We start from the raw sequence: 23955 nt of genomic DNA, 5'->3' as shown, positions 1-23955 counted from the left end.
TCATTAACACTGTCACTGCAGTAATTTTGTAAGATCTGCAAATTTTCTCACCTCACTGTTGACTCTTCCTCAACATACTGTGTTTATCTATGTGTCTGACAATTCTGTTCTTTACTATAGTTTCAATCAATTTGCCTGGTACTGAAATAAAGCTCACCAGCCTGTAATTTCCAGGATCACCTCTGGAGTCTTTGTGAAAAATCTGTGTCCATTAGCTACTGTCCACTCACCTGGTACAGAAGCTGATTTAAGTGATAGGTTACAACACAGCTAGTAGTTTTGCAATTTTGAATTTGAGTTCCTTCAGCACTCTTGGGTGAATCCCAGCTGATCCTGGTGACTTATTACTGTATAATTTATCCATTCCAAACCTCCTCTACTGACACCTCAATTTGGTGTCAAGTATCAGAGCAGTAGCCGTGTTAGTCTGTATTCACAAAAACAACGAGTCCTGTGGCACATTAAAGGCTAACAGATTTATTTGGGCATAAGCTTTTGTGGGTAAAAAACCTACAGACAGTCCCCCAACCTGAAGGAAATACTCACCAGCAACTTCACACCACACCACAGAAACACTAACCCAGGAACCAATCCCTGTAACAAACCCATTGCCCACTCTGACCCCATATCTACTCTAGCGACACCATCAGAGAACCCAACCACATCAGCCACACCATCAGGGGCTCATTCATCTCACATCTACGAATGTGATATATGCCATCATGTGCCAACAATGTCCTTCTGCCACGTACATTGGCCAAACTGAACAGTCCCTACGTAAAAGAATAAATGGACACAAATCAGACATCAGGAATGGTGACATATAAAAGCCAGTAGGAGAACACTTCAATGTCCCTGGACATTCAATAACAGATTTAAAAGTAGGCATCCTTCAACAAAAAAACCTTAAAAATAGACTTCAAAGAGAAACCACAGAGCTACAATTCATTTGCAGACTTAACACCATTAATTAGGGCTTGAACGGGGATTGGGAGTGGCTGGGTCACTACAAAAGCAATTTTCCTTCTCTTTGTATTGACACTTCCTCATCAATTATTGGGAGTGGACCACATCCACCCTGACTGAACTGGCCTTGTTATCGGTGGTTCTCCACTTGTAAGGTAACTCCCTCCTCTTCATGTACCAGTATATCTATGCCTGTATCTGTAATTTTCACTCCATGCATCTGAAGAAGTGGTTTTTTTACCCACAAAAGCTTATGCTCAAATAAATCTGTTAGTCTTTAAGGTGCCACCAGACTCCTCATTATTTTTTACCTCAATTTGGGACAGCTGCTCAGATTTGTCACCAAAAAAAAATGGTTTGGTGTGGCTCTTCCCCACATCCAAGTCTAGAGTGAAGACTGACACAAAGAATTCATTTAGCCTCTACGCAACAGCTTTGTCTTCCTTGAGTGCTTCTTTAGCACCTCGATCATCCAGTGGACCCACTGATTGTTTGGCTGCTTTTCTCCTTCTGATGTACTTTAAAAAAATTGTTTGTGTCTTTAGCTAGTTGTTCTTCAGATTCTTTCTTGGCCTTCCTAATTTTATTTTTACACTTCACTTGCCAGAGTTTATGCTCCTTTTTATTTTCCTCACTAGGATTTGACTTCCATGTCCATGAGCCTGGATCTAATACATTTGAAGGTGCTGAGGGAGTTGGCTGATGTGATTGCAGAGCCATTGGCCATTATCTTTGAAAACTTGTGGTGATCAGGAGAGGTCCTGGATGATTGGAAAAAGGCAAATATAGTGCCCATATTTTAAAAAGGGAAGCAGGAGGATCCGGGGATCTACAGACTACAGCCTCACCTTAGTCCCTGGAAAAATCATGGAGCAGGCACTCAAGGAATCCATTTTGAAGCAGTTGGAGAAGACGGAGGTAATCAAGAACAGTCAGCATGGATTTACCAAGTGCAAGTCATGCCTGACAAACCTGATTACCTTCTATGATGAGATAACTGGCTCTGTGGATATGGGGAAAGTGGCAGATGTGACTTTAGCAAAGCTTTTGATATGGTCTCCCACAGTATTCTTGACAGCAAGTTAAAAAAGTATGGATTGGATGAATGGACTGTAAGGTGACTAGAAAGCTGGCTAGATCGTCGAGCTCAACAGGTAGTGATCAATGGCTCAATGTCTAGTTGGCAGCCAGTATCAAGCAGAGTGCCCCAAGGATTCGTCCTGGGGCCAGTTTTGTTCAACGTCTTTATTAATGATCTGGATGATCGGATGGATTGCTCCCTCAGCAAGTTCGCAGACGACACTAAAATGGGGGGAGAGGTAGATATGCTGGAGGGTAGGGTTAGGGTCCAGAGTGACCAAGACAAATTAGAGGATTGGGCCAAAAGAAATCTGATGAGGTTCAACAAGGACAAGTGCAGAGTCCTGCACTTAGGATGGAAGAATCCCATGCACTCCCACAGGCTGTGGACCGACTGGTTAAAAGGAAAGGACCTGGGGATTACAGTGGACAAAAAGCTGGATATGAGTCAACAGTGTGCCTTTGTTAACGGCATATTGGGCTGTATTAGTAGGAGCATTGCCAGTAGATTGAGGGAAGTGATTTTCCCCCTCTATTCCTCACTGGTGAGTCCACATCTGGAGTATTGTGTCCAGTTTTAGGTCTCCCCACTACAGAAAGTATGTGGACAAATTAGAAAGAGTCCAGTGGAGGGCAACAAAAATGATTAGGGGGCTGGGGCACATGACTTACGAGGAGAGGCTGAGGGAACTGGGCTTGTTTAATCTGCAGAAGAGAAGAGTGAGGGGAGATTTTATAGCAGCCTTCAACTACCTAAAGAGGGGTTCCAAAGAAGATGGAGCCAAGCTGTGTGGAGCCTGGGTCTCTCTACCTGCCCTGGGCGGGGGGCCTGCGACATGGGCAGGAGGTTGCCTTTGCCTCCACATTGATCAGGAGCCCCCAGCCTCTCCGCCATACACTTTTGGGAGGGCTCCGGCACCCTTGCCCTGGGACTAGTGGGGACAAGCCTGCAGGAAGGGACTCCTGGCAGCTGGAGCTGATGCTCAAGCCACCCATGCACCCAGCACTCTGAGGCTGGTGGTTGTGCTGCCTGCCCACCTGGTGCTCCAGGGTGGTGGTGGGGGCCACACTGCCAGCCCGCCTGCACTCAGCTGCATGCCTGCCCACCTGCCTGCCGCTCTGGGGCTCGGGCTTGGAGCTGTGCTGACTACCTGCCTGCTGGGCACTCTGGGCTGAGGCGGGGCCTCTGGGTTCTGGCAGGGAAACGGGGTGGGAGGAGCGGGGCCCTGGACTGAAGGGGCAGTCTCCCCAAACCTGGGGTTCACCCACCACCCATGGCACACAGTCTAGAGTAGGAGGGAACCCAATTATCCAAAAAGCTTCTGCTGCCTGCTGCTGGCTTAAGTAGGACCAGTGGGCCTATCAGCTGCTCTGGGACTCCACCAGTTAGATCTCAGGGGGGAGCCTCACACTGGGGCTGGGCTGCATGAGTCCCAGGTAAGGCCTTAGCAAGAGACTGACTGGTGGAGCATTGGGGTGTGGCTATTCCCAGGCACCCTATGAGCCCAGGTTCCAGATCTGTGAGTCATGGCACCATGCTTTCTTTCAGATATAGGGCCTCTCTCCCACCAATGTGACCTACTCTGTCATTCCTATACTTTTAGTATCCTGCTATTACCATGTCCCATTGATTAGCCTCATGACCAAGTTTCCACAGCACCTATCCATGTTCTCATTTAATGGCAAGCACTCTAGTTCACCCTTCAAAGCATTTAGACTTCTAGCACTTGTACACTTTGTCAATATTCAGTTACTTGCCTTCGTGTGTTATAATGAAATGGGACTCTTTCACCTTTGACTGCTGTTGTCAATCACGTTGGCTGTGTGCATGTGTTTCCTCTGTGTGCTGCCCCGGTTCTGCACAGATAGCTGACACAGCAGACCCGAGAGAACCCCCAACGACCATGGACTCCGATAAGATATGATGGCACCTGGCCAGGTTTATTGCCAAATGAAACTCAGTCTCTAGCTCCCCGGATCAGGTGTCTACAGTTCTGCTAATACATATCTACTCCCTGACAATGGACCAGCTCAGTCAGTGGTGGAATTTACCACTGCCCCCTAGGCCAGACAAAGACTACTCCTCAGGGGTGCATTCTTATACATAGGTACAAACAAGTTACACATCACTCCAAGTGCAACCCCTCTATGTATTAGGCTGCTGCCTCTCTCCTGGTACATGTTGGTTCCAACAACTCTATCCATCATATTATCCTTTTGACCCTGTGTTTAGTATGGGTCAGCCTGTTCCTTATTATCTCTGTGGAATGTGTTTGTACCAGAATGTTCTTGTGTCATCCTGGCACATGTTGATTCTATTAGTACTTGATACCTTTCAGATATGTGTATACGTGCAATTAGCAGCCTTCTTCTTACCAACTTCTGTGAGCAGGGCCTGCCTCTGGCTCACAGCTTAACTTTGTTTTATGTTAGCAAAGTTTTGAACATTACTTTAGTTCAGGCCTTAGGCCTCAGGCCTCACAGCGGGCCTCTTATACAAGGGTTTTTGTTTCAGGGCCTCATCTTACTACATTTGTTCTTCACTAGCTCCTATCTGAACGTTATCAACTTCTATCCTCTCCTTGTTCCTGGGCTATAGAGTTCCTCCTTTAGTAAATTCATCTCTAAGGGATGTCTCCACCCAAACCATGTGCTTCTCTGCACCTGTTGGATTTCCCATCACCACCACCCTTAGTTTAAAAAATCCTGTACGGCCTTTGTAATTGTGCATGCCAGCATTCTAGTTCCAATTTGATTTAGGTGAAGCCCATCCTTTCTGGATAGACAACTCCTTTCCCAAAAGGCTCCCCAGGTCCTAGTAAATCTAAACCCTTCCTCCTTGCACCATTGTCTCATCCACACGCTGAGACCCTGCAGTTCTGCCTGTTTAACTTGCCCTGCGTGTGAAACTGGAAGAATTTCAGAGAATGCTTTCATGGAGGTCCTGGACTTCAATCTCTTACCTAAAAGCCTAAATTTGGCCTCCAGGACTGTTGTCCTGCCTTTCCCTGTGTTACTGGTACCTTCATGTACCACTACCACCAGCTCCTCCCCAGCATTATACATAAGCCTGTCTAGATATCTCATGAGATCTGCAACCTTCACACCAGACAGGCAATTCGCTGTGTTTTTCTCCCAGTCATCACAAACCCAACTATCTATATTTCTAATAATTGAAGCTCTAGTAGTAACAACTGGGGTTCCCTCTCCGGGAGAGGTATCCTCGCTGCAAGACAATAACATGACATCATCTGGAAGGAGGTTCCAAGTTGTGGGATTGTTTCCCTCCACTCTAGCCTAATGTTCTCCTTCCCTGAGACATTCAGTCTTCACAACAGCACAGAGGCTGTCAGATGGGGATGGGGACCAGTGTTCCCTCAAATTTTTCCCACTCATGCGTGGAATGAATTTTGTTATCTGCACCAATATGGAGGTGATGTGTCACACATCACCTTCCTACTTCACCCTCATATTGGTGCACATAACAAAATTCATGTGGTGGGGGTGGAGCTGAGGGGTTTGGAGTGTGGCAGGGGGCTGGGGCAGAGGGTTGAGCTGCAGTGGATGAGGGCTGTGGTTGAGGGTCTGGGCTCTGGGGTGGGGCCTGGGATGAGAGGCTCACGGCTGGGGCAGAGGGTTGGGTGCAGTGGGTGAGGGCTCCTCCTGGTGGTGCAGGCTCTGGGAGAGAAGACTCCCCGCAGCCCTCTCTCCCCACTGCAACTCCTGGGCTGGGGTGGGGAGAGGCGCCTCTCCCCACTGCAGCAGCTCTGGGGCTGGGGCTGCAGGATAGGTGCCCCTCCTCCAGCCCTTGCAGGTCCAGGATGGAGCTACATTCAGGGAGGTGTGCCCCGGCCATGAGAGGTCCGGGCTGGGACTGGGTTCACGGAGGGGCATCAGGGTTTGGGCCAGGCCACCCTGGCTGCAGCTGGGTCCAGGCTGGGCTGTGCTGCCCTGGCCACGGCTGGGTCCAGGCTGGGCCACCTGGGTTTGGACCGCACCGCCCCGGCTGAGTCTGGGTCTGGGTCCAGTTCAGGCCGCAGATGGATCCAGGCTGTGCAGCTTACAGGGAACTTAGAATGGGACCACTCTTCTGTGTCATGGAAAGTCTCCTCTGTGCACCACTCTGTCTCCTCCAGTTCAGCCATCCTGGCCTTGATACCCTGTACTGTGTGTCTGAGCTGCTTGCCCCATATGCTCACATGCCAGCTGCCTGTTGTGGTTAGATATTTGGCTGCGTGTGTTCTCCCTGTGTGCTGCCCCAGCTCTGCACAGACAGCTGGCACAGCAGACTTTAAGGGAACCATCCAATGACCACAAGATCTGTTAAGGTACAAAGTCACCAGGCCAGGTTTATTGTCAGCAAAGCACAGTAACAATAGCTGGCAGACTCTATGAGGATACCAAGACAAGTATGACCGTGACCATGGACGTAGCTCAGTGAATGGTGAGACTTTTCATTCCTCCCTTGGCTGGACACAGATACTCCCTCTGAGATACATCTTTATATCAAGTTATGTACTGCCTCTGCATTGTTAGTTACGGCCCACTGATGTAGCTAGTTATTACCCATCACTTTGTACATGTTGATTCAGTCAAAACATTTCTATTATATATTGTCATCCTGTCCTTATCTTTTAGGAGGGGTCAGTGTATTCCTATTATCCTTGGGGAATGTTTTTGTACCATCCTTGATATCGGAATGTGTTTGCGTGAGTACTTTGTGCTTAGCACTCAGGAATGTGTATTTTTGCAAAGTCGCCCTATTTTTGCCAGACTCTATGAGCAGGTCCTGCCTCATACCAGGTCTCTGATACAAGGGCTTGTGTCTCAGGTTCTCTTCCTACTACACCCATGAGGCAGGGAATCGTATGTGCTGCTGTAGGGTGTCTATCTGCATCATTGTTACTCTTGCAGAAGATTGTTTGGGGATTTTTTTTAGTTGGGTTCTTTTTCTCTCGCTCCTCTTCCCCCTCCTCAACCACCCCACTCATGTTTCTTTTCTAGGAGGCTTTTCTGGTGCCATTCTAGTGGTTAGACAGAATCCCTCATCTTCCTCCTGCTGCTTCCCAATGCTCCCTGCAGCCAAACTCTCCTCACCTTGGCAGCTCACTCTGTCTCATGACCTTTCCCTCACCGCCTGAGCTGGACCTGGAAGTAATGCCTTTCACACTCCCTTGCAAAACTCCCCTGGCCACCAGCTGCTCTCCTCACCTAGCAGCTGGCTTTTTAAACCTTTGTTCTCCCTCAGTTAGCCCTGCCCCCATGTCAAGGGATCCTAAAGGGGTAGCAGACTGAAGGATAGCAGGCTATATCCTCATTAGTAAGTGAGCTCTCAGACTAGCAGGCTCAGCTCGGCTCAGCAGACAGCCCCCCAAGCAGACCACCACTTTTCCATTAGGAGCTCAGGGAGCCGAGTACAGCATCATGATGGATGCTGACCCTTCTGCAGCCGAACAGTGTTACAGTGCATGTTCTCCTGTGCAGTGGTTGCACAGGTTTAATTCTTTTTCAGAGCCAGTGGTGTTAGGATTTCTTCAGAAGTGTCTCACTAGTGACCACAAATGGCAGATGGAGCACAACTGACCTGCATGTTTCCTGTACAGTATTCGCTGGAACAGAAGTTTGGTATATCCTTTTATTTAATAGAAATATGTCCATCAGCCTGTGCACTCTAGTAGTGCTTAGCTAGACCGACAGACAGCTCAACAAATCACACTTGAAAGTGTCAAGGAACAAAAGGTGGCCAAAAAAATCAACCCAAGAAAACTCCCCTCCCGCCTCTAACTACCAGCCTACACTGAGGCTTCTCCGTATTCTGCTCCTGTTTAAGTCAGCAGGAGCAGAGAGCCCATGCTGAGTGCTTTGGAAAATCTCATCCTAGAATTCTGATCTTCATTAAATTCCATGTGCGAAGCAAGGAATTCCATGTGCGAAGCAAGGAGCTCTGCAAGCGTGATGACTGCTGGGCATGTGTCACTCTGAATCTACCAGCCTGTTCTATTCCTTAGAAATTGCTAAGGAATGTAAAGGCACCATGCATAGAAACCAAAGCCATGCCAGTTTGATAGCTATGCACGCCTTGCTACAGCCGGCAATTTGTGGCTGAATCTGCCTGTCTGCTGGCACAGACTCATCTCTGAGCAGGTGAGCACCACTCCTGCATCATGAAAGGATCCAATTACATTATTGTTTTCCAGCCTGTGTCTGCAAGTGAAACAGGCGACAGAGCTGTGCAGCTGGACCTGAGAAGAACTATTGAATGGTGAGCACTCGTTGGAGAGGGGAGGAAAAAAACAAACCAGGAGCATTGTTATTTTTTATGCAAAAATTGGGGATCTATCTATCTGTGATATTTACCTGACCCCCATTATCGCAGTATCTGAGCACCTCACAATCACTGATGTTTTGCTCTCTGAGGCAGGGCAGTGATCTTAGCCCTATTGCACAGATGCGAACCTGAGGCCCAGAGAGGCTAAGTGACTTGCCTATGATCACACAGCAAGTCTCTGGTACAGGAGGGAATTGAGCCTGGGTCTTCCCAGGCCTTGGCTAGTCCCCTACCCACTGGGTCCGCCTTCTGCTCTAGGGAAGCACTTTGTAGTGCAGGCTGCTGCAGGAGAAGTGACATTATGCTCAGAGCTGGTCAAAAAATGGCTGGCAGGGGTTTTCAGTTAGAATGGAAACATTTCATGGGAATGGGTCAATTTCAACAATATTTTCAACAGGAAAAAGTTTAAACCAATGGTTTCACCTTTCTCATTGTGGTGTGACATCAAAAGACTTCGTGTCTGACTTTATCCTTTTAATCCCTCTCATTCTGATTGGGTCACAGGTTAAGTTCCCTCTAAGCTGCACAGCCGCGTGGCCATGCAACTGCCTATTAAGCTGGGGCTCAGAACCTACCACGGCAGGGAGAGGCACCCCTCCCTGCTAGCCCTAGCACAGACCTGCCCCAGACTTATCGCGGCCAGAGGAGGGGAACTCTTTCCTTGGCCCAGCCCAGTCCCACTGGAGCTGCCACGGCTGGGGAGAGGCGCATCCAGTGATTTCCCTACACCCTCCCTAAGGGGAGAGTACACCCCCCCTGAATTTTCCCAACACCCCGCTCCTCCCAGTTTTGTAAACTAGTTACATGCCAAACCTGGTGGCTGAACTTTGCGACTTTGTCCTCACCCACAACTATTTCAGATTTGGAGCCAATATATACCTTCAAGTCAGTGGCACTGCTATGGGTACCCATATGGCCCCACAGTATGCCAACATTTTTATGGCTGACCTAGAACAACGCTTCCTTAGCTCTCAACCACTAATGTCCCTACTCTACACTGATGACATCTTCATCATCTGAACCCATGGAAAAGAAGCCCTTGAGGAATTCCACCATGATTTCAACAATTTCCACTCCTGTTCTTTTTGCAGATACAGACTAACACAGCTGCTGCTCTGAAACATGCCAATTTAGTGACTGTTTGGAATTTTGAACTGAAATTGAAACATTAATACATACTTTAAAAGCATATGCAGTGTATGATAAAATACATATATCTGAAAAAGTATAATAGATTTCAAAAGTATGAACATAGACTAGCTTCCTTATATGGCTGTTTTTTATGACAATGTCAGTGCATTCATTTCGGTGATGTAGGCCAACCTAATAATTTCAAATGATGATTTGCAAGCAAAGTCTAAATGAGCTCTCCCTGACAGCTAATGATGAGCCGGGGGGAAAGGCTTCAGGACCAGAGTGTATTTACATTCACACCTAATCTACCTAGGTATCCAGAAACAGAGCTGTGTTGCCCAAGTGATAAATTTTGGCTGGGGTTGGGTTACAAATCACTTGAATGGTGGGGGGGGGGGTTGAAATGTTGTTCTTATTGTATGAGTAAAGGTCAGTAGAACTGTACTTAGCCTGTGCTGATTGAGGGCATCAAGAGAGAGAGTGGGGACCTGTCCCTCTTCACTGTTTAAAGACAGAGCTGATTAGGCTCCATAAATAGTCTTTTGTTCTATTAAGTGACCACTGCAGTTGAAATCACTGATAATCAGGTCTAAGTGCTTAGTTCTGCTGTTGGGACAGTGTTCCTGTGGTTACAGTGCTTTTGTGTAAGAGACAGCCCAGACTGTGACCTCTGCGAGTTGGTCTCATGAGGGTCTACCCAACTCACAGAGGTCACAGTGTCAGGTGGCAGCAGAAGGTGACTGCTCAGGGCCATTGGCAACAGAGTGGTGGAGTGAACGGTGGCACAACGAATAGCTGTGGCCAGAGTGAACAGTAAGCAACGAGCAGGGTGCCTTCTTGCCCCCCACTTGGGAGGTGTACGCATGTGAAAGCAGCTCTGAACTCTGAGTCTCCACTGACTAATCAAGGACAACACCAGTGAGTGGGGCGCGGTGAAGGGAAAAGTGAGGGGCATGTTAAACAAACATTTGTTTGTTGGACTATATTTTAGTGACTTTGCTCTAGAATGCTAGATTTGTGACTGGGAATGAAAACTTATATAAATAAGTTTCCTAGTAGGCCAAGATTTTTAAAATGCATTATTTGCCAAGGTTGTTATCTCACATCGTTGCTATCTTGAGAGGTCATTATGTTGGGGAGGTTCTGTACTAAACATTTTTATTATTATAATTAATTTTTACATAAGAATGGTCATACTGGGTCAGACCAATGGTCTATCTAGCCCAGTATCCTGTATTCTGACAGTGGTCAAGGCCGGGAGCTTCAGAGGGAGTGAACAGAACAGGGAAACATCAAATGATCCATCCCCTGTTGCCCATATCTTGAATAGTTTTGTATCATCTGAAAATTTTGCCACCTCACTGTTTACCCATTTTTCCAGATCATTTATGAGTATTTTGAACAGTAATGGTCCCAGTACGACCCCTCTGGGATACCATTATTCATCTCTCTCCATTCTGAAAACTGATAATTTATTCCTACCCTTTGTTTTCCATCTTTTAACCAGTTACTGATCCATGAGAGGATCTTCCCTCTTATCCAATGATGGCTTATTTTTCAAAAGTCAATTTAAATTAAATATATATATATTTAGAAATCTAGACCTGTTATATGTTTTGGTGTAACTTGCATTATCCTTATGTTAAATTTGCATTATCCTAACAAAACATTTACTTTATTCATATCTTTTTTATATATCTCATTGGCCCTGACACCCCCCCCGTAAATTCGAACACTCCCCCTAGTTTCTGTTCCTGGGGAAACTACTGGCCGCGTCTCCCCTGGTCCTGAGCTGCTGCGACAAGAGAGGGCTGGGGGGAGTCCTCTCTCCCTACTGCAGCCCCAGGGCAGCCTGCACCCCAAACCCCTCATCCCCAGCCCCACCCCTGAGCCTACACCCTAACCCTCTGCCCCAGTCCTGCGCCCCCTCCCACATTCCAAACCTGTCAGCCCCACCCCCACCACATGAATTTTGTTATGTATACCAATATAAAGGTGATGTCTCACACAGGCCCTCCACTGAACCCAAGAGCACTGCTGCCTAGCCTGTTCTTGGGGTCTTCTAGCCCTGGCACTTCATCTGTCGTTTCAAAGATTAACAGAACCCCAGGTGTATAGCTGGAGGAGCCTTTCACACAGCTTCTTCTCCTCTCCCTCTTCCTCTCCTCTGAGCACCTCCATTCTTCCCATCATAGGTGCCGACTTCATGGGTGCTCCATCCCTGCAGCACCCATGCAAAAAAATTAATGAGTGCTCAGCCCCCATTGGCAGCCACCTCCCCCCCTCCCGTCCCAGTGCCTCCCAGCCACCTGCTGCCCCACTGATCAGCACCCCCGCATGGCCTCTCACCCACCACAGTCAGCTGTTTCGTGGCATATAGGAGGCTCTGGGAGGGATGGGGAGGAGTGACAGGGGGCATGCTGGTGGAAGAGGTGAAATTGGGCAAGAAGAAGTGGGGCGGCGGCCGTGAGCACCCCTCCCACCCCAGGCCCAGAGGAAGCCATCACTTATGCTTCCTGTTCCTTCCTAATATACATCCTACCATTTACAGAGCCATCTGCCTCATTAGCCCATTATCTGCCACCCGTGTCAGTGTCTGGTGGTGGCAGAGGCAAAAGAGGCAAACGTGACCAGGTACGAAAATTTCCCTTTCCATGTTCCAGCACCACAGGTCTGGTTAGCAGCACCATGGGCACCCTTACAGAAGAGACATCCCGCAGTACTCTACAAACTCAGCTACAAGTTGTACTGTTTGCAACTGTTCTTGTAAAGTACAGCCGTGATTTGTCATTCGAGGGTGTGTGGTTCTCTAGCCTGGCATGCCCTTGGCAAGCTATTATTAATTGGGAGTAATGATATAGTAATAGTCTCACATGCTGGTCTGTTACTAGTATACGCTGTAGCGGGACCAGGTACCACAGTGATAGGCACTGTGTGAAAGCACAGCTAGATAATGTACCATTATTGCAGAAGACTGTATTACTGTAGTAATTTTTCCTAGGGAAACGTAAACGAAGGGGGTCTGATTCTCCTCTCAGTCACCCTGGCCTTATCCTGGTGTTAGTCTGGTTTACATAAGTGCAACTGAGGCAAGGATCGGGCTCTGAAGGACTCTGTAACTTCATTTCCCGTTCAGACTGGCTAGCCTTGGTCACTGTCCCAATGTGGGGGGAAGGATTGCAAGGCCCCCAGGAGCTTTCCCTGTCCCGTGAAGCCTGATCAGAAGCCAGCGTCATTGCTCCTCAGGCACGCACAGCAGCTGGGATAAGCTGGGTTGCCATGGAGATGTCCAAAGCAAGTCTAGCAGTGCACTGCAGCACCAGGCCCCAGCCAGGTGGGGAAGCCTGAGAACAAATACAGGCCAGCTCCAAACTTCCTGGTTGGGGAACCGTCAGAAGATTCACCTGGGCTAGTCTTGGAGACCCACCAGCCTTCTCCCTGCAAATAGGAAATCTGCATAGCCTGGGCAAATCCGTCAGCACTGAGACAGTGATCTCTCTGCACAGCTACATAGGCACAGGCTGGAAGGCTGCTTTTCAGAATCTGGGGGGCTCTGATCTGTGGTCTGCTGGCTGACAAGGTAAGCACCGTTTCAAAGATCGAAGAAAGCAAAGTGCAGGGCCAAGCTGTGGTTGCAGTCTATTTCAGTCATTGCATCAGCAAGTGCATGTAAATCTGTCAACAGCCTAAAGAACTCCTAGGAGGGGAAATAAACAACAAGGGACAGATAAACTGAGCAGGTTTGTTAACATTCAGAAATAGGGATGCATTTTGTCATGGCATTTTTTATCCAAGAGCACAGAGCAATCATGGTAGATTTAGTAAAAGTCACTGTTTTACTAAATCAGGAGGAAATGATGTGTAAAGTCACTGTTTTACTAAATCAGGAGGAAATGATGTGTAAAGTCACAGGAGCATGGTTTATAGTTGACGGGGGTGGGTCTACATGGATCCGGCCCCTTGGGAGGGGAAGGGGGAAAGGCTTCAGGGGAAAAGGGGGATGAGGACAAGGACAGAAGAGAATGGAATGCATGAATGCACCTGACCCAGACAGTGTTAGATTTCGCTGACTTTGTTTCTGCCCTGCCCCTTTTATGAATATTTGAGGGGACTATGGCAAAAACTGCACCAAAATGGCAGATATTGAAAAGGGGAAAAAAAGAGCAGGAAAGAAACTCTGAGCAAACTATGTGTAACACAGACTGGTGATTACAGTGGGTATGTGTATGTATGTATGAGCAGCACAGGAAAGATGAAAAACATACAGTATAAACCTTCTTGAATTGAGATAATGGGAGCAAACATTTTTCGTATTGCATTCAGATGCATTTACATAGCATTTACTGTGATAGCAGCCATTCAGTGATATGTTTTGTAAATGGTGCTTATCATTTATACTCTGTAGATAAGTTTATGAACAGGTTCCTATAAAATCGGGACATCTGGTCACTCTACCCACATGGAGGTTTGTCCTCTGCTCTCATTGCCCCCTGTGACCTCCCCTCTGGGGAGGCTTTCCAGGCTCCTCTCAACATCTTCCTTCCTCAGGTCTCACTGCTTGTGCAAATCATCTTGTGTGGGAGGGGCCCTACTGGCAGCGGATGTGTGACAAGCCCCCCAGGGCCCAATTAAACTTTTGTGGGCACAGTGCCAAACATATTTGTGGGCCCCCATGGAGGCCAGTCCCCCAAGCAAGGGGCCAGCCAGAGGCAATGAGGCATGGCATGTCAGGGGTGGCCCTGCTCTGCCCAGTTTGAGGGTACTATTTACAAACCAGCAGTTGCCAGACACATAGTGGCCTGCCACATCCCACGGTCCCAGCACTCCCAACTCCCTATGGCCAGAGGCCCCCCATATCCAGTGCCCCCCAGATTCACCCACAAATTCACAGTGCCCTGCACAACACCACCCTTGCCCATAGCCCCACCACAACTGCCCAGCACCCCTCACACAGAGCCCCTACTCCATAGTGCCCCAACACCCACACATCCTCCCTGCCCCTTCACAGCCCAGCACTCCCTTCATGCCCCCCACAGACCCACTCCCCAGCCTTGCTAGGAGGCAACTGTGTCTGCCAGGCTGAGCTAACAGCACAGCCATGGCTGGTCCCAAGACAGGGAATCACTCTGGCCCCTCAGGAATGGCATGATCAACCAGGTCAGGACCTGCCCCAGCCAGGGTCCCTCAAGATGCACTTCTATATATGGAGAGATATGCCTATCTCACAGAAGTGGAAGGGACCCTGACAGGTCATTGAGTCCAGCCCCCTACCTTCACTAGCAGAACCAAGTACTGATTTTGCCCCAGATCTCTCTAGGTGGCCCCCTTAAGTATTGAACTCACAACCCTGGGTTTAGCAGGCCAATCCTCAAACCACTAAGCTATCCCTCCCACCTTGCCTGGAGGGACCCAGCCATGCCCTCCACAATGTTCCTCCTCACACATACCTGGCTGAGACTGGCCAGGCTTCTGCACCAGTCCCAGGTGGCTCAGATCCAGGGAGACAGGTGGTAGGAAGCAGAGAATGCCCAGAGTGGGAGGAGCCCTTGACCAGCCAGCAGGTAGGCCAAGAGGAGCAAGTGGTGGGAGCAGTGCATGTGGAGCAGGCCGGGGTCCCTTCTCAGCATGGGCCCAGCTCCATGAAGCCACTGGAGCTATTGTAAACCCGGCACTGCTTTTGCCCAAGGCATCAGTTCAAGTCCAACCAGCACTGGGAGTGGCTGAAACACATGAATGTGTGATGGGAAAGGGGTCAGTGGTGTCCCTCACAGTGGGCAGTAGTTGGCCCCCTCCCTTCATGGCAACCTCAGCGGAGCCAAGGACTAGATGGGCTGTGGAGACAGAATATACCTCTCGCCCTAACTGGGGTCTCTGCAGGGCAGAGCTTTGGTACACTGCCATGGTCGCCAGACAAGCTTATCTATACCTATCTCCTAGAGCTGGAAGGGACCTTGAAAGGTCCTCAAGTCCAGCCCCCTGCCTTCACTAGCAGGACCAAGTACTGATTTTTGCCCCAGATCCCTAAGTGGCCCCCTCAAGGACTGAACTCACAACCCTGGGTTTAACAGGCCAATGCTCAAATCACCATTCCATTGAGACATGGGGCCATTAGCATGAGCTGGCACTTGGTCTGTTGGCATCACAGTCACACTGAAGACCAATAGCAGTGCAAGCTTCCTGAACACCAACCCCCACCAATAAGCCTCAACCCTGCCCTGAAGAGGCCACCTCTGTTGGTGAAGCGTGGCCCATTCAATCCTTGGCTTTCAGCTAAAATTGCCAACAAGGGGAATTAGTGTCATAGTGGTTTCTGTGATGTAGCTCCTAGCCACTGGACTGAGCCCAGCAAATCCCTTCACACAGGCCCACTAAACAACTGCTATCAGGGAGCCACATCATTCAATCCCTCCTGGCCTGGTGCAGATTCAAACCAGTAATGTAGAGGTGAAAAGCTCCAAATCCTGTTACCAGCACCCTGCCCCTTCCAATCCCTGTCATCAACACAACCACACAATTAGCATAAAATTGAAGGTAACCTCCTTCATCGTGAAACAGAAAGCATGCAGACTTGGTTGACATCTCTAACATGGTAACCTGAGGTTTTGCTTCTCCTTCTAGCTTGAACGCTGGTTGAGACAATGGAGAAGTATAAGCAAATACTAACCATAGGCAGGGGATCGAGTGCTGAGGTCTTCCTGATGAGGAACACAGAGACAAAGAAACTGTTTGCCGTGAAAAAAATCAAGACAGATCCATCAAAGAAAATGAGAACCAAAGAGGCAGTGCTTCAAGAGGTGACCATCCTGGGCAAACTCAAGCACCCCCACATTGTAACCTGCCATGAGCACTTCTTTGAGGAGGAACATATGTTCATCATCCAGGATTACTGTGATGGTGGCTCCCTGGATGACCACATTAAGATGAGGAAGGAGGGGTACTTTCCTGAGAATACAGTCATGGAATGGTTTGTGCAACTAGCTATGGCTGTTCAGTACATCCATTCCATTAAGATCCTGCACCGAGATATCAAAACATCCAATGTGTTTCTCACTAAGAACGGGATGGTGAAACTGGGGGACTTTGGCATTTCGAAGGTCATGAACAGCACCCTGGACATGGCAAGCACTTTTGTAGGCACACCCTATTACTTGAGCCCAGAGCTCTGCGAGGATGTGCCGTACAGCTCCAAGTCAGACATCTGGGCACTGGGATGTGTTCTCTTTGAAACGTGTGTCTTAAAGCCACCCTTTGATGGAATAAATCTGGTCAGCTTATTTTACAAGATTGTGAAAGGTGAGTATGCTGCTGTGCCAGAGTGCTATTCTGAGCCCCTGCATGGCTTGATCCAAACCATCCTGGAGAAGTGCCCAGGAAAGAGACCCAGTGGCAGCAGCATCCTCAACATCCCTTATGTCCAGCAACACCTCAAGCTTTTCCTTCTTCACCAAGAATCCCAGCTCTTCAAGCAGCAACGTCTGGCAAAGCTCCATGAGGAGGACAACACAGATTCCCTCCCATCCACACCTCAAACTAAGACACTGTTAGCTCACCAAGTGAGAGGAGCCTTAAGGCCAAAGTCAGCTCCACCGTATGTCAGCACACACAGTCCAGAGCTTTATGAGCCAGAGGAGCTCTTCAGCACTCTAGGCAGCAGCTCAGATTACTCTGAAGACTTTGAGCATGAAAGTGTGTCTTCCATTGAGGACAACTTAGAAGATGACATACCCATTCCACCTCTGATCAAGGAGGTGCCAAGAGAGATAGGTAAGAGCTCGATACTGGCCACTGCTGGGGAGAGTCTACTCAACTAGTCTGTCCTATGCTTCTAAATACCATGAAATAATAGATCATACAGTAAGAGACATCAGAGAGCCACCAGGGAACACTGGGTGTAGGAGGGGAGGAAAGGCTCTGGAGACCAGGCTGAAATCCAAGAAATGGGAAAGAGGGAAGTGTGAGATTTTGCTGGTTTGTTTTTATTTGTTGAGGAGAGAGGAAAGGTAGCAGTCCTGCTAGGCCCCCAGCTCTGTTCTTGACTTTTTTGCCTGTGCAGAATGGAAGGTTTTTGTTATTATTTTACTGCAGTAAAAAGGCTGGTTCCTAAACCCTGACAACCATCACTTGCAATATACAGGAGATTAAGGGTTTTGTGTTAAGAAGTGCCTCCAGTTTTCTTTCTGAAACATTACACATGTGCATTCGTTTGCATAAACCTCAGATTTGTACTTGCAAATAGGCATCTGAGCATTCAGGGCAAGTAATTGTGAGCCTAACTACACACTTACCAGGCACAAAGTTAGAGGCACCTTTGAAGGTGGCTGGAAATTTGTCCTTAAATATACAGCTACAGACACACCCCAAGCAGCTGCCTTCCCACATCGTATTGAATTTCATAGCCACACTGGAAATGCTCAGACCTGGCCTCAATATGAGTTTTGTCATAATTACAAGGGAAAACTATAATTTCAAGTGTTTTCAAATTCAGAACCCAAATACAAAATGTAGGGTTGATGCAGACACATACAACTGCATGTACATCCATGCATGATCTGCATGTCTTCGGGATGAGAAGCCCATGGCTTTCATATCGACCTTCAGGTCTTGTGTGCAATCGGAACCAAGCACCTCTTGCAGTCTGAGCAAAAGTCTTACCTCTAGCATGCCTCTGCTAAAATTAGAGGTGTCATAAATTTTGTGGTATTTTTTTTTTCTGCCACCAGAGCTTCATACTAGGATCTCTATAACCAAGAGCCTCATCCTTAAGCTGCTAGGGCAGCAATAAGGCTGCCAGGCCAGCCATAAGAGTACTTTTATGTTCAAAGTGCAGCTGACTCTTAGGTTCTGCAGGTTCTTGCTCTGTCAGGCTAATGAAGCAATCCTAAACATGCCTCTGCCATCCTGGATTTCCTCTGCAATAAAATATCCAGGCAACCGCTTTAGCTTTAATTCTGTTGGAACATTACACAGAACTGAAGGGCTGGCTTGAGACATGTGATTCCTGCATTCCCTCCTGCCATGACCTGAAGCTGAGGTGACAGCTGTGCTACGTAGAGGGCACAGAGAAATACTCCAGTCCTTGCCCTTTTAACCTTGGAACCACCAGATATTTCAGCTAACAACACTGTGGAGGAGCCAGCAATTGGCTAGAATGACCTCTCAGGGCTGTTTTGGCAGCACACTGTGAAACCATGAACCACACAATATAGTGCATTGCAAACTTACTAGGCACTGCTAAATAACTACACCTATAAGTTCAAGGGGCATAGAAAGGGGCCCCAGAAAAGCCCATGGGCAATTCTTTTGCACTGTGTGAACTTTAAAAAAAAAAAGGCTAAGCATTTCCCTTGACATTTTGTATAAAAATAAGAACTAGTCAGATTACTCTTACAGAGGCATATAGCGCTGTCTATCCTATGTGCCAGCCCATGACGCTGGCCACAGTGGCCAGCCATCCAAGGGGAGTCTGTGGCGTCCCTAAAGGATGTGGTGTCTCTGTGCACCTAGCCCTAGGAGACAGTGCCAAGCCTCTCGGCGTTTCCCTTGGCTAGTGCAGCTCTGCATTGCCCGCAGAGCAGGGACATGCATTATAGGCACAAACTGAGCCCTATTTAAGTAAAAATAAATATGTAACCCAACTTTTTTCCTAAGCTGGGTATATAAGCAATAAGTAGTCACAGCTCATTATGGGCTATATAAGGCCTAACCCTGCAAGTGGTTACTACCATGTACATCTATACTCCTGTGCAGAAGCACATGATTCCAGGATGGGGGTGAGGACACCCAAAAAACCTCATAATATTCTAGAGGTTTGCTGTCTAGGGCTATAAAGAGCTTTGTACCAGGCACACTTTTCCATCAGTTAGAGCTAGACAGACCCATGCATACAACTTTGACTCTGCTCCCCAACCTGACCTACAACATCCCTTCTTAACCTGGTCCTGCCCGCCCTGCAACACTCTCTGCCAATGCACCTCAGGCCTGGCCTGCTGCCGCCTCTGCTGTTGTAGGCAGGCATTAGGGAGAGCTAGCCATGCAAAAATGGCTGGTGGCTTTAGGATGAGGTAAAGTCAGATCTAGGATAAGATCAACCAAGTGGATGTTTTTACTGGGGACTTAACCAGGATTTAAACTCGAGACAGGTCTGAACCAGAGCACCCGATTTGGACACCTGGAACTTTGAGGGAGCTAAAATTTGGACCTATACCCAAATTTGAATCTGCATCTCAGGACAATGTCTGGTAGACACCAGTGTTGTCATAGAAAACCCACTGTATTAAGTCCCTGCTCTGTCTGACATGTGTCTTCTTTCCTTTGTTGCAGACCAGTGCAGCTCTCCTGACAGACTATTACCCTCCAGTCCTCTGAGCACAGATTTACAAGGTACCGTCACATGTCCTGTCTGCACAAACTCTGAAACCCAAGGCAATGAAAGCCCAGATCAGGACTTTCACAAAGGCATGCATGATCTTGGTCAGACACTATATAACCCCCAAGCCAAAAGTGTGCCCACCTTTCGTTTTTGCACACAGTGCATTGTTTATGCTGGGAACAGATGTGGAAAAGACAAAATATAGCTAGGAAGATGGTTCTGGAGTATGTCTGGGAATGTCAGGGCAGAGCCCCAGTGTCATGAGAGTCCAAGCTCCGCTCTGCAATCCCCTTGTGCAAGTCAGAGAACATTCAGAGAATACCCAGCTCTCTGGCTGATCAATCAAACCCAGCCCAAAATGTAAATTCTTTCATCTTGTTACAAAGTGACTTCCTGCACTGAAAATCTTGGTGTTCTGGCACAAGTTGCATAGGTCAGGGGTCCTCAACCTTTTCCTTTCTGAGCCATGCCCCCCTCCCCCCCCTCCAAACAGGCGCTGACTCCGTGGGTGCTCTGGGGATGGAGCACCCTTGGGGAAAATTGGTGGGTGCTGAGCACCCACATGCAGCTCCCCACCCTGCCCCAGCTCGCCTCCGCTCCACGTCCTCCCCCTCCCCTGAGCGCGCCACTTCTCCACCCTAGCTCCCAGCTCTTCTCGCCACGAAACAGCTGTTTCTTGGTGGCAAGTGCTGGGCAGGACAGGGGAGCAGGGGGAACACGGTGCAGGGGGAAGAGGCAGGACTGGGGATTTGGGGAAGGAGTCCAACAGGAGCAGGGATGGGGCGGAGTTGGAGCGGGGACTTTGGGGAAGAGGTTGGAATGGGAGCGGGGCAGGGGCAGGGCATGGATGGAGTCAGGGTGGGGCAGGTGGGCGCAAGCACCCACTGGTGCTGGGAAAAGTTGGCGCCTACGCACACGCATATGCTATAAAAACTCCATGGCCCAGTTGTGCCACAACAATGGGTTTTCTGCATATGAAAGCTAGGACAGTGTTAGAGGGGCCGTAAGCAGGGCAATTGCCTGGGGTCCCATACCACAAGAGGGCACCACAAAGCTCAGGCTTTGGCTTCAGCCCTGGATTGTGGGGCTGGAGCCCCTGGGCTGCAGTCTTGCACAGTGGGGCTTTGGCTTTCTGCCCTGGGCCTAATGAGTCTAATGCTGGCCATGCATCGTGGACCCCCTTAAATCTGCTCACAACCCTCGAGGGGGTCCCGAGCCTCTGGTTGAGAACCACTGGCATAGGTCACTAGCAAACACATGCCTTCTGGGGGAGCCAGCTAGTTCTGCCCTCTCAGGGTATGTCTCAAGTAGGGTAGCAGGGCGGCCTCATCCCACACCTCTCTGGCTCTGTTGGGGAGGTGTGCAGTCGTGGCATGAGACGTGCACAGGGTCTCCTCCCAGCTTCACTGAGACCATCCCCTGTGCAAGGGCCTAAGGTCTGTGTAATGTGGTATGGAGACAGGGTGTGGCAGTGGGCCAGGGTGTGAAGGGTGGTGAGGTGTGAAGTGCATGTGTTAGGAGGTATGTGTTGTGTTGGGGCACAAGGTTGTGTGTGTTGAGGAGGTGCTGTGTAGAGGCATGCCAGGAGATGTGTGTGATATGCCAGGAGAAGTGAGTGTGTTGGGGCGGAGTGTGGAGCTGGGCACTGAGGTGGGTGCAGCGTGTGTGCAGAGCAGCAGGTTGAGTTGTGTATCATGGGGGGCGGGGTGCAGAGGAGTTTGTCATGTGCCTCTATCCAGAGAGCAGCACCAAGAGCAGCCTGAGACCGTATTAATGGTCTTGGGGCTCCCCTGCCCCTCCTGCTGCAGAGTGGAAGGATGAGGCAGAGCTGACTGATTACCCTGATGATTTTGAGGAGGTTGAGGAAACCAGCCTGGAGGAGGTGGTGGGCAATGCTCGCTGTGCAATCAAGGTGCCAGCTGACAATGAGGCATTCCAGGAGGAACAGATGGATCACCAAGGGTCTGCTGCTCTCTCCTCCACCCTGAAGACTTTGTGGGAGACATGCAAAGGTGAGGAAATGCTGGAAAGCCAGTAAATGCACTAGGGACTACTAATCTTCTAGCCTTTCCATACTAACTGCAGGGGACAGACAAGGAGGCTAGGCTCATCTGATTCCTGGGCTTCTGCTTTGCAGGAGACAAGCTGAGCTGTGAAAAAGGTCCTCAGCTTTTTCCATGCTGTGAAGGAATTCAACCATCCACAAGCTCTCTCCTTCACACATGTTGTCCCAGAATCTTTGCAACATTCCACACAGGGCACTGGAGTAGTGAGCCCTAGGTTCAAAAGCTCAACATCAGCCTGAGGCCCCGGGTGGGAAGTAGAAGTGAGGAGTGACTCCATCCCCCTCCCTAATGCTGCTGTTGGTACCTTCTGGGGGGCTCTGAGACACGTCTTAGGGGAGTGAAGTGCAGTCACTATGGCCCATTCTTTCTGCTAGGTCTGCCAGAGAGGGTACGGTAACACTTAGCACAGTCCATCCCCAGCACAATTACTGTACACACTTGAAACCAGTGAACTTCCCAACCACTCCTCAGGTAGCTAATCATCACTATCTCCATTTCACAGCTGGGGAAACTGAAGCCAAAAAGTCACGTGCCACACCCCAAACTGCACAGTGCATCGGGGCAAAGCTGAGACTAGACTGCAGCCTGGCTAATTCCTTCCCGTCACCCTGATGTGGCATCAGCTGTCCCTGCCATGCTAAGTGCAAGGTACAGCAGCAGTTTTATACTGTAGACATCTATCTACCAGAAAGTGGCATGAGATCTAGAAATACTACTGAATGGCCAATGGGCAGTGTCAGCCTTCAGTCCCTAGTCAGCTGGGCTGGTTTGAACAAGTGAGGTGAGAAGCAAGGTTCCATACCACATTGCCCAAATCTGAACAGACCAGCCTGGGGTCATCTGAACTCATTTCTTTGTCACTTGCCTGCAGGTGAGGCTGGACCTTCTCTGTATGATGAAATCACAGGTCAGGCCCAGTTCACCCCTGAGGATCTGCAACCTCATTTTGAACATCGAATTGGCCCTGACCACCTGGAGACCTGCTATCTGCTCCTCAGCTTGGACCAGGAAACAACTTAGTCCAGGCCTCTTCATGGAGACAGCCTGAAGGAAGAGAGTTAGCTGAAGATACAAAGTAGTGTGCTGCTGAGTATTGTTCTGGATTGGCAAATAAGGTTGCCTGATGGCCAGTGCTGAGTTTTCACTCATTGCTTGGTACATAAGAATGGCCATACTGAATCAGACCAATGATCCATTTAGTCCAGTGCTCTGTCTTCCAACAGTGGCCAGTGCCAGGTGCTTCAGTGTGCTCTGTCCCCTGTTATCCACTCCCAGTTTCTGGCAATCAGAGGTCTAGGGACACTCGGAGCATTGGGTTGAATCCCTGACCATCTTGCTAATAACCGTTGATGGACTATCCTCCATGAATAGGATCACAATAATATAAAGCACTGAGCCTGCTGGAATCCTGCTGCAAAGATGGAGTGCAGAAGGAGGGTGCAGAGGCATAGGTGCAGTTACTACGGTATCACTTTCCAATGCAAAACTAGGGTTTATCATTTCCAAACTACATTTTCATTTGCCCTTGGATTATTTTTTTGGCTCAGGAGATGGAGCTGTAGGAAGTAGCACAATATAAATAAAGGTTTGTGACAGACATTAGAAGGCTTGACAGCTCTGGGCACTGAAGTACATGGTATAAACAGAAGGCTCAGTCAGCAGTGTGGAAATATAGACTCTTCAGCAAGTCTAGTTCACTTGCTAACCCTGAAGTCTCTGAAAACTCCCCAGTCCCTGTCTATCTTGTGCCACAGCCAAATGCTGATCCACATAGTCAGAAACTCTAACTAAGCCCAGAGCTGTAACTGTAATAGGTACCACTTCCCTGGCAGCACAGTTTTGATCTGGTCCACTACATCCTTTTATGGGATTTGTGTGAAATGTGGACTATGAGAGCTAGTCTTCCCTCTTTCTTATCTTCAGACTAGAGTCCCGTTGCCAACTGATCACCTAATGCTTCTGTGATTTCTTAGTCAAGCTGAAGTTCTGAAGTGGCAAGAGTCTCATAGGTA

The 23955-nt window shown here is 48.8% G+C and overlaps 1 protein-coding gene across 1 annotated transcript; it reads left to right on the top strand.

Annotated features, from left to right (window-relative positions):
* Positions 1-12826: 12826 nt before the first annotated feature.
* On the top strand, positions 12827-23548 carry LOC116831534 (uncharacterized). Its single transcript, XM_032791624.2, has 5 exons — positions 12827-13088; positions 16127-17272; positions 19829-19888; positions 21686-21889; positions 22815-23548. Exons 2-5 carry the CDS (start codon positions 16147-16149, stop codon positions 22961-22963), a joined length of 1539 nt encoding a protein of 512 aa, XP_032647515.1. The 5' UTR covers positions 12827-13088; positions 16127-16146; the 3' UTR covers positions 22964-23548.
* Positions 23549-23955: the final 407 nt, after the last annotated feature.

This window comes from Chelonoidis abingdonii, chromosome 8 (assembly GCF_003597395.2).
Source record: "Chelonoidis abingdonii isolate Lonesome George chromosome 8, CheloAbing_2.0, whole genome shotgun sequence".
NCBI lineage: Eukaryota > Metazoa > Chordata > Testudines > Testudinidae > Chelonoidis > Chelonoidis abingdonii.
This window is presented reverse-complemented; position numbering and strand designations above follow the sequence as displayed.

Bases quoted from the DNA above. Each gene is read 5' to 3' on its own strand.
- LOC116831534 (XM_032791624.2), top strand. From the start codon at position 16,147: ATGGAGAAGTATAAGCAAATACTAACCATAGGCAGGGGATCGAGTGCT. The intron at 19,889-21,685 runs GTACCGTCACAT...CTCCTGCTGCAG, and splicing joins TCTGAGCACAGATTTACAAG to AGTGGAAGGATGAGGCAGAG. The intron at 21,890-22,814 runs GTGAGGAAATGC...ACTTGCCTGCAG, and splicing joins TTTGTGGGAGACATGCAAAG to GTGAGGCTGGACCTTCTCTG.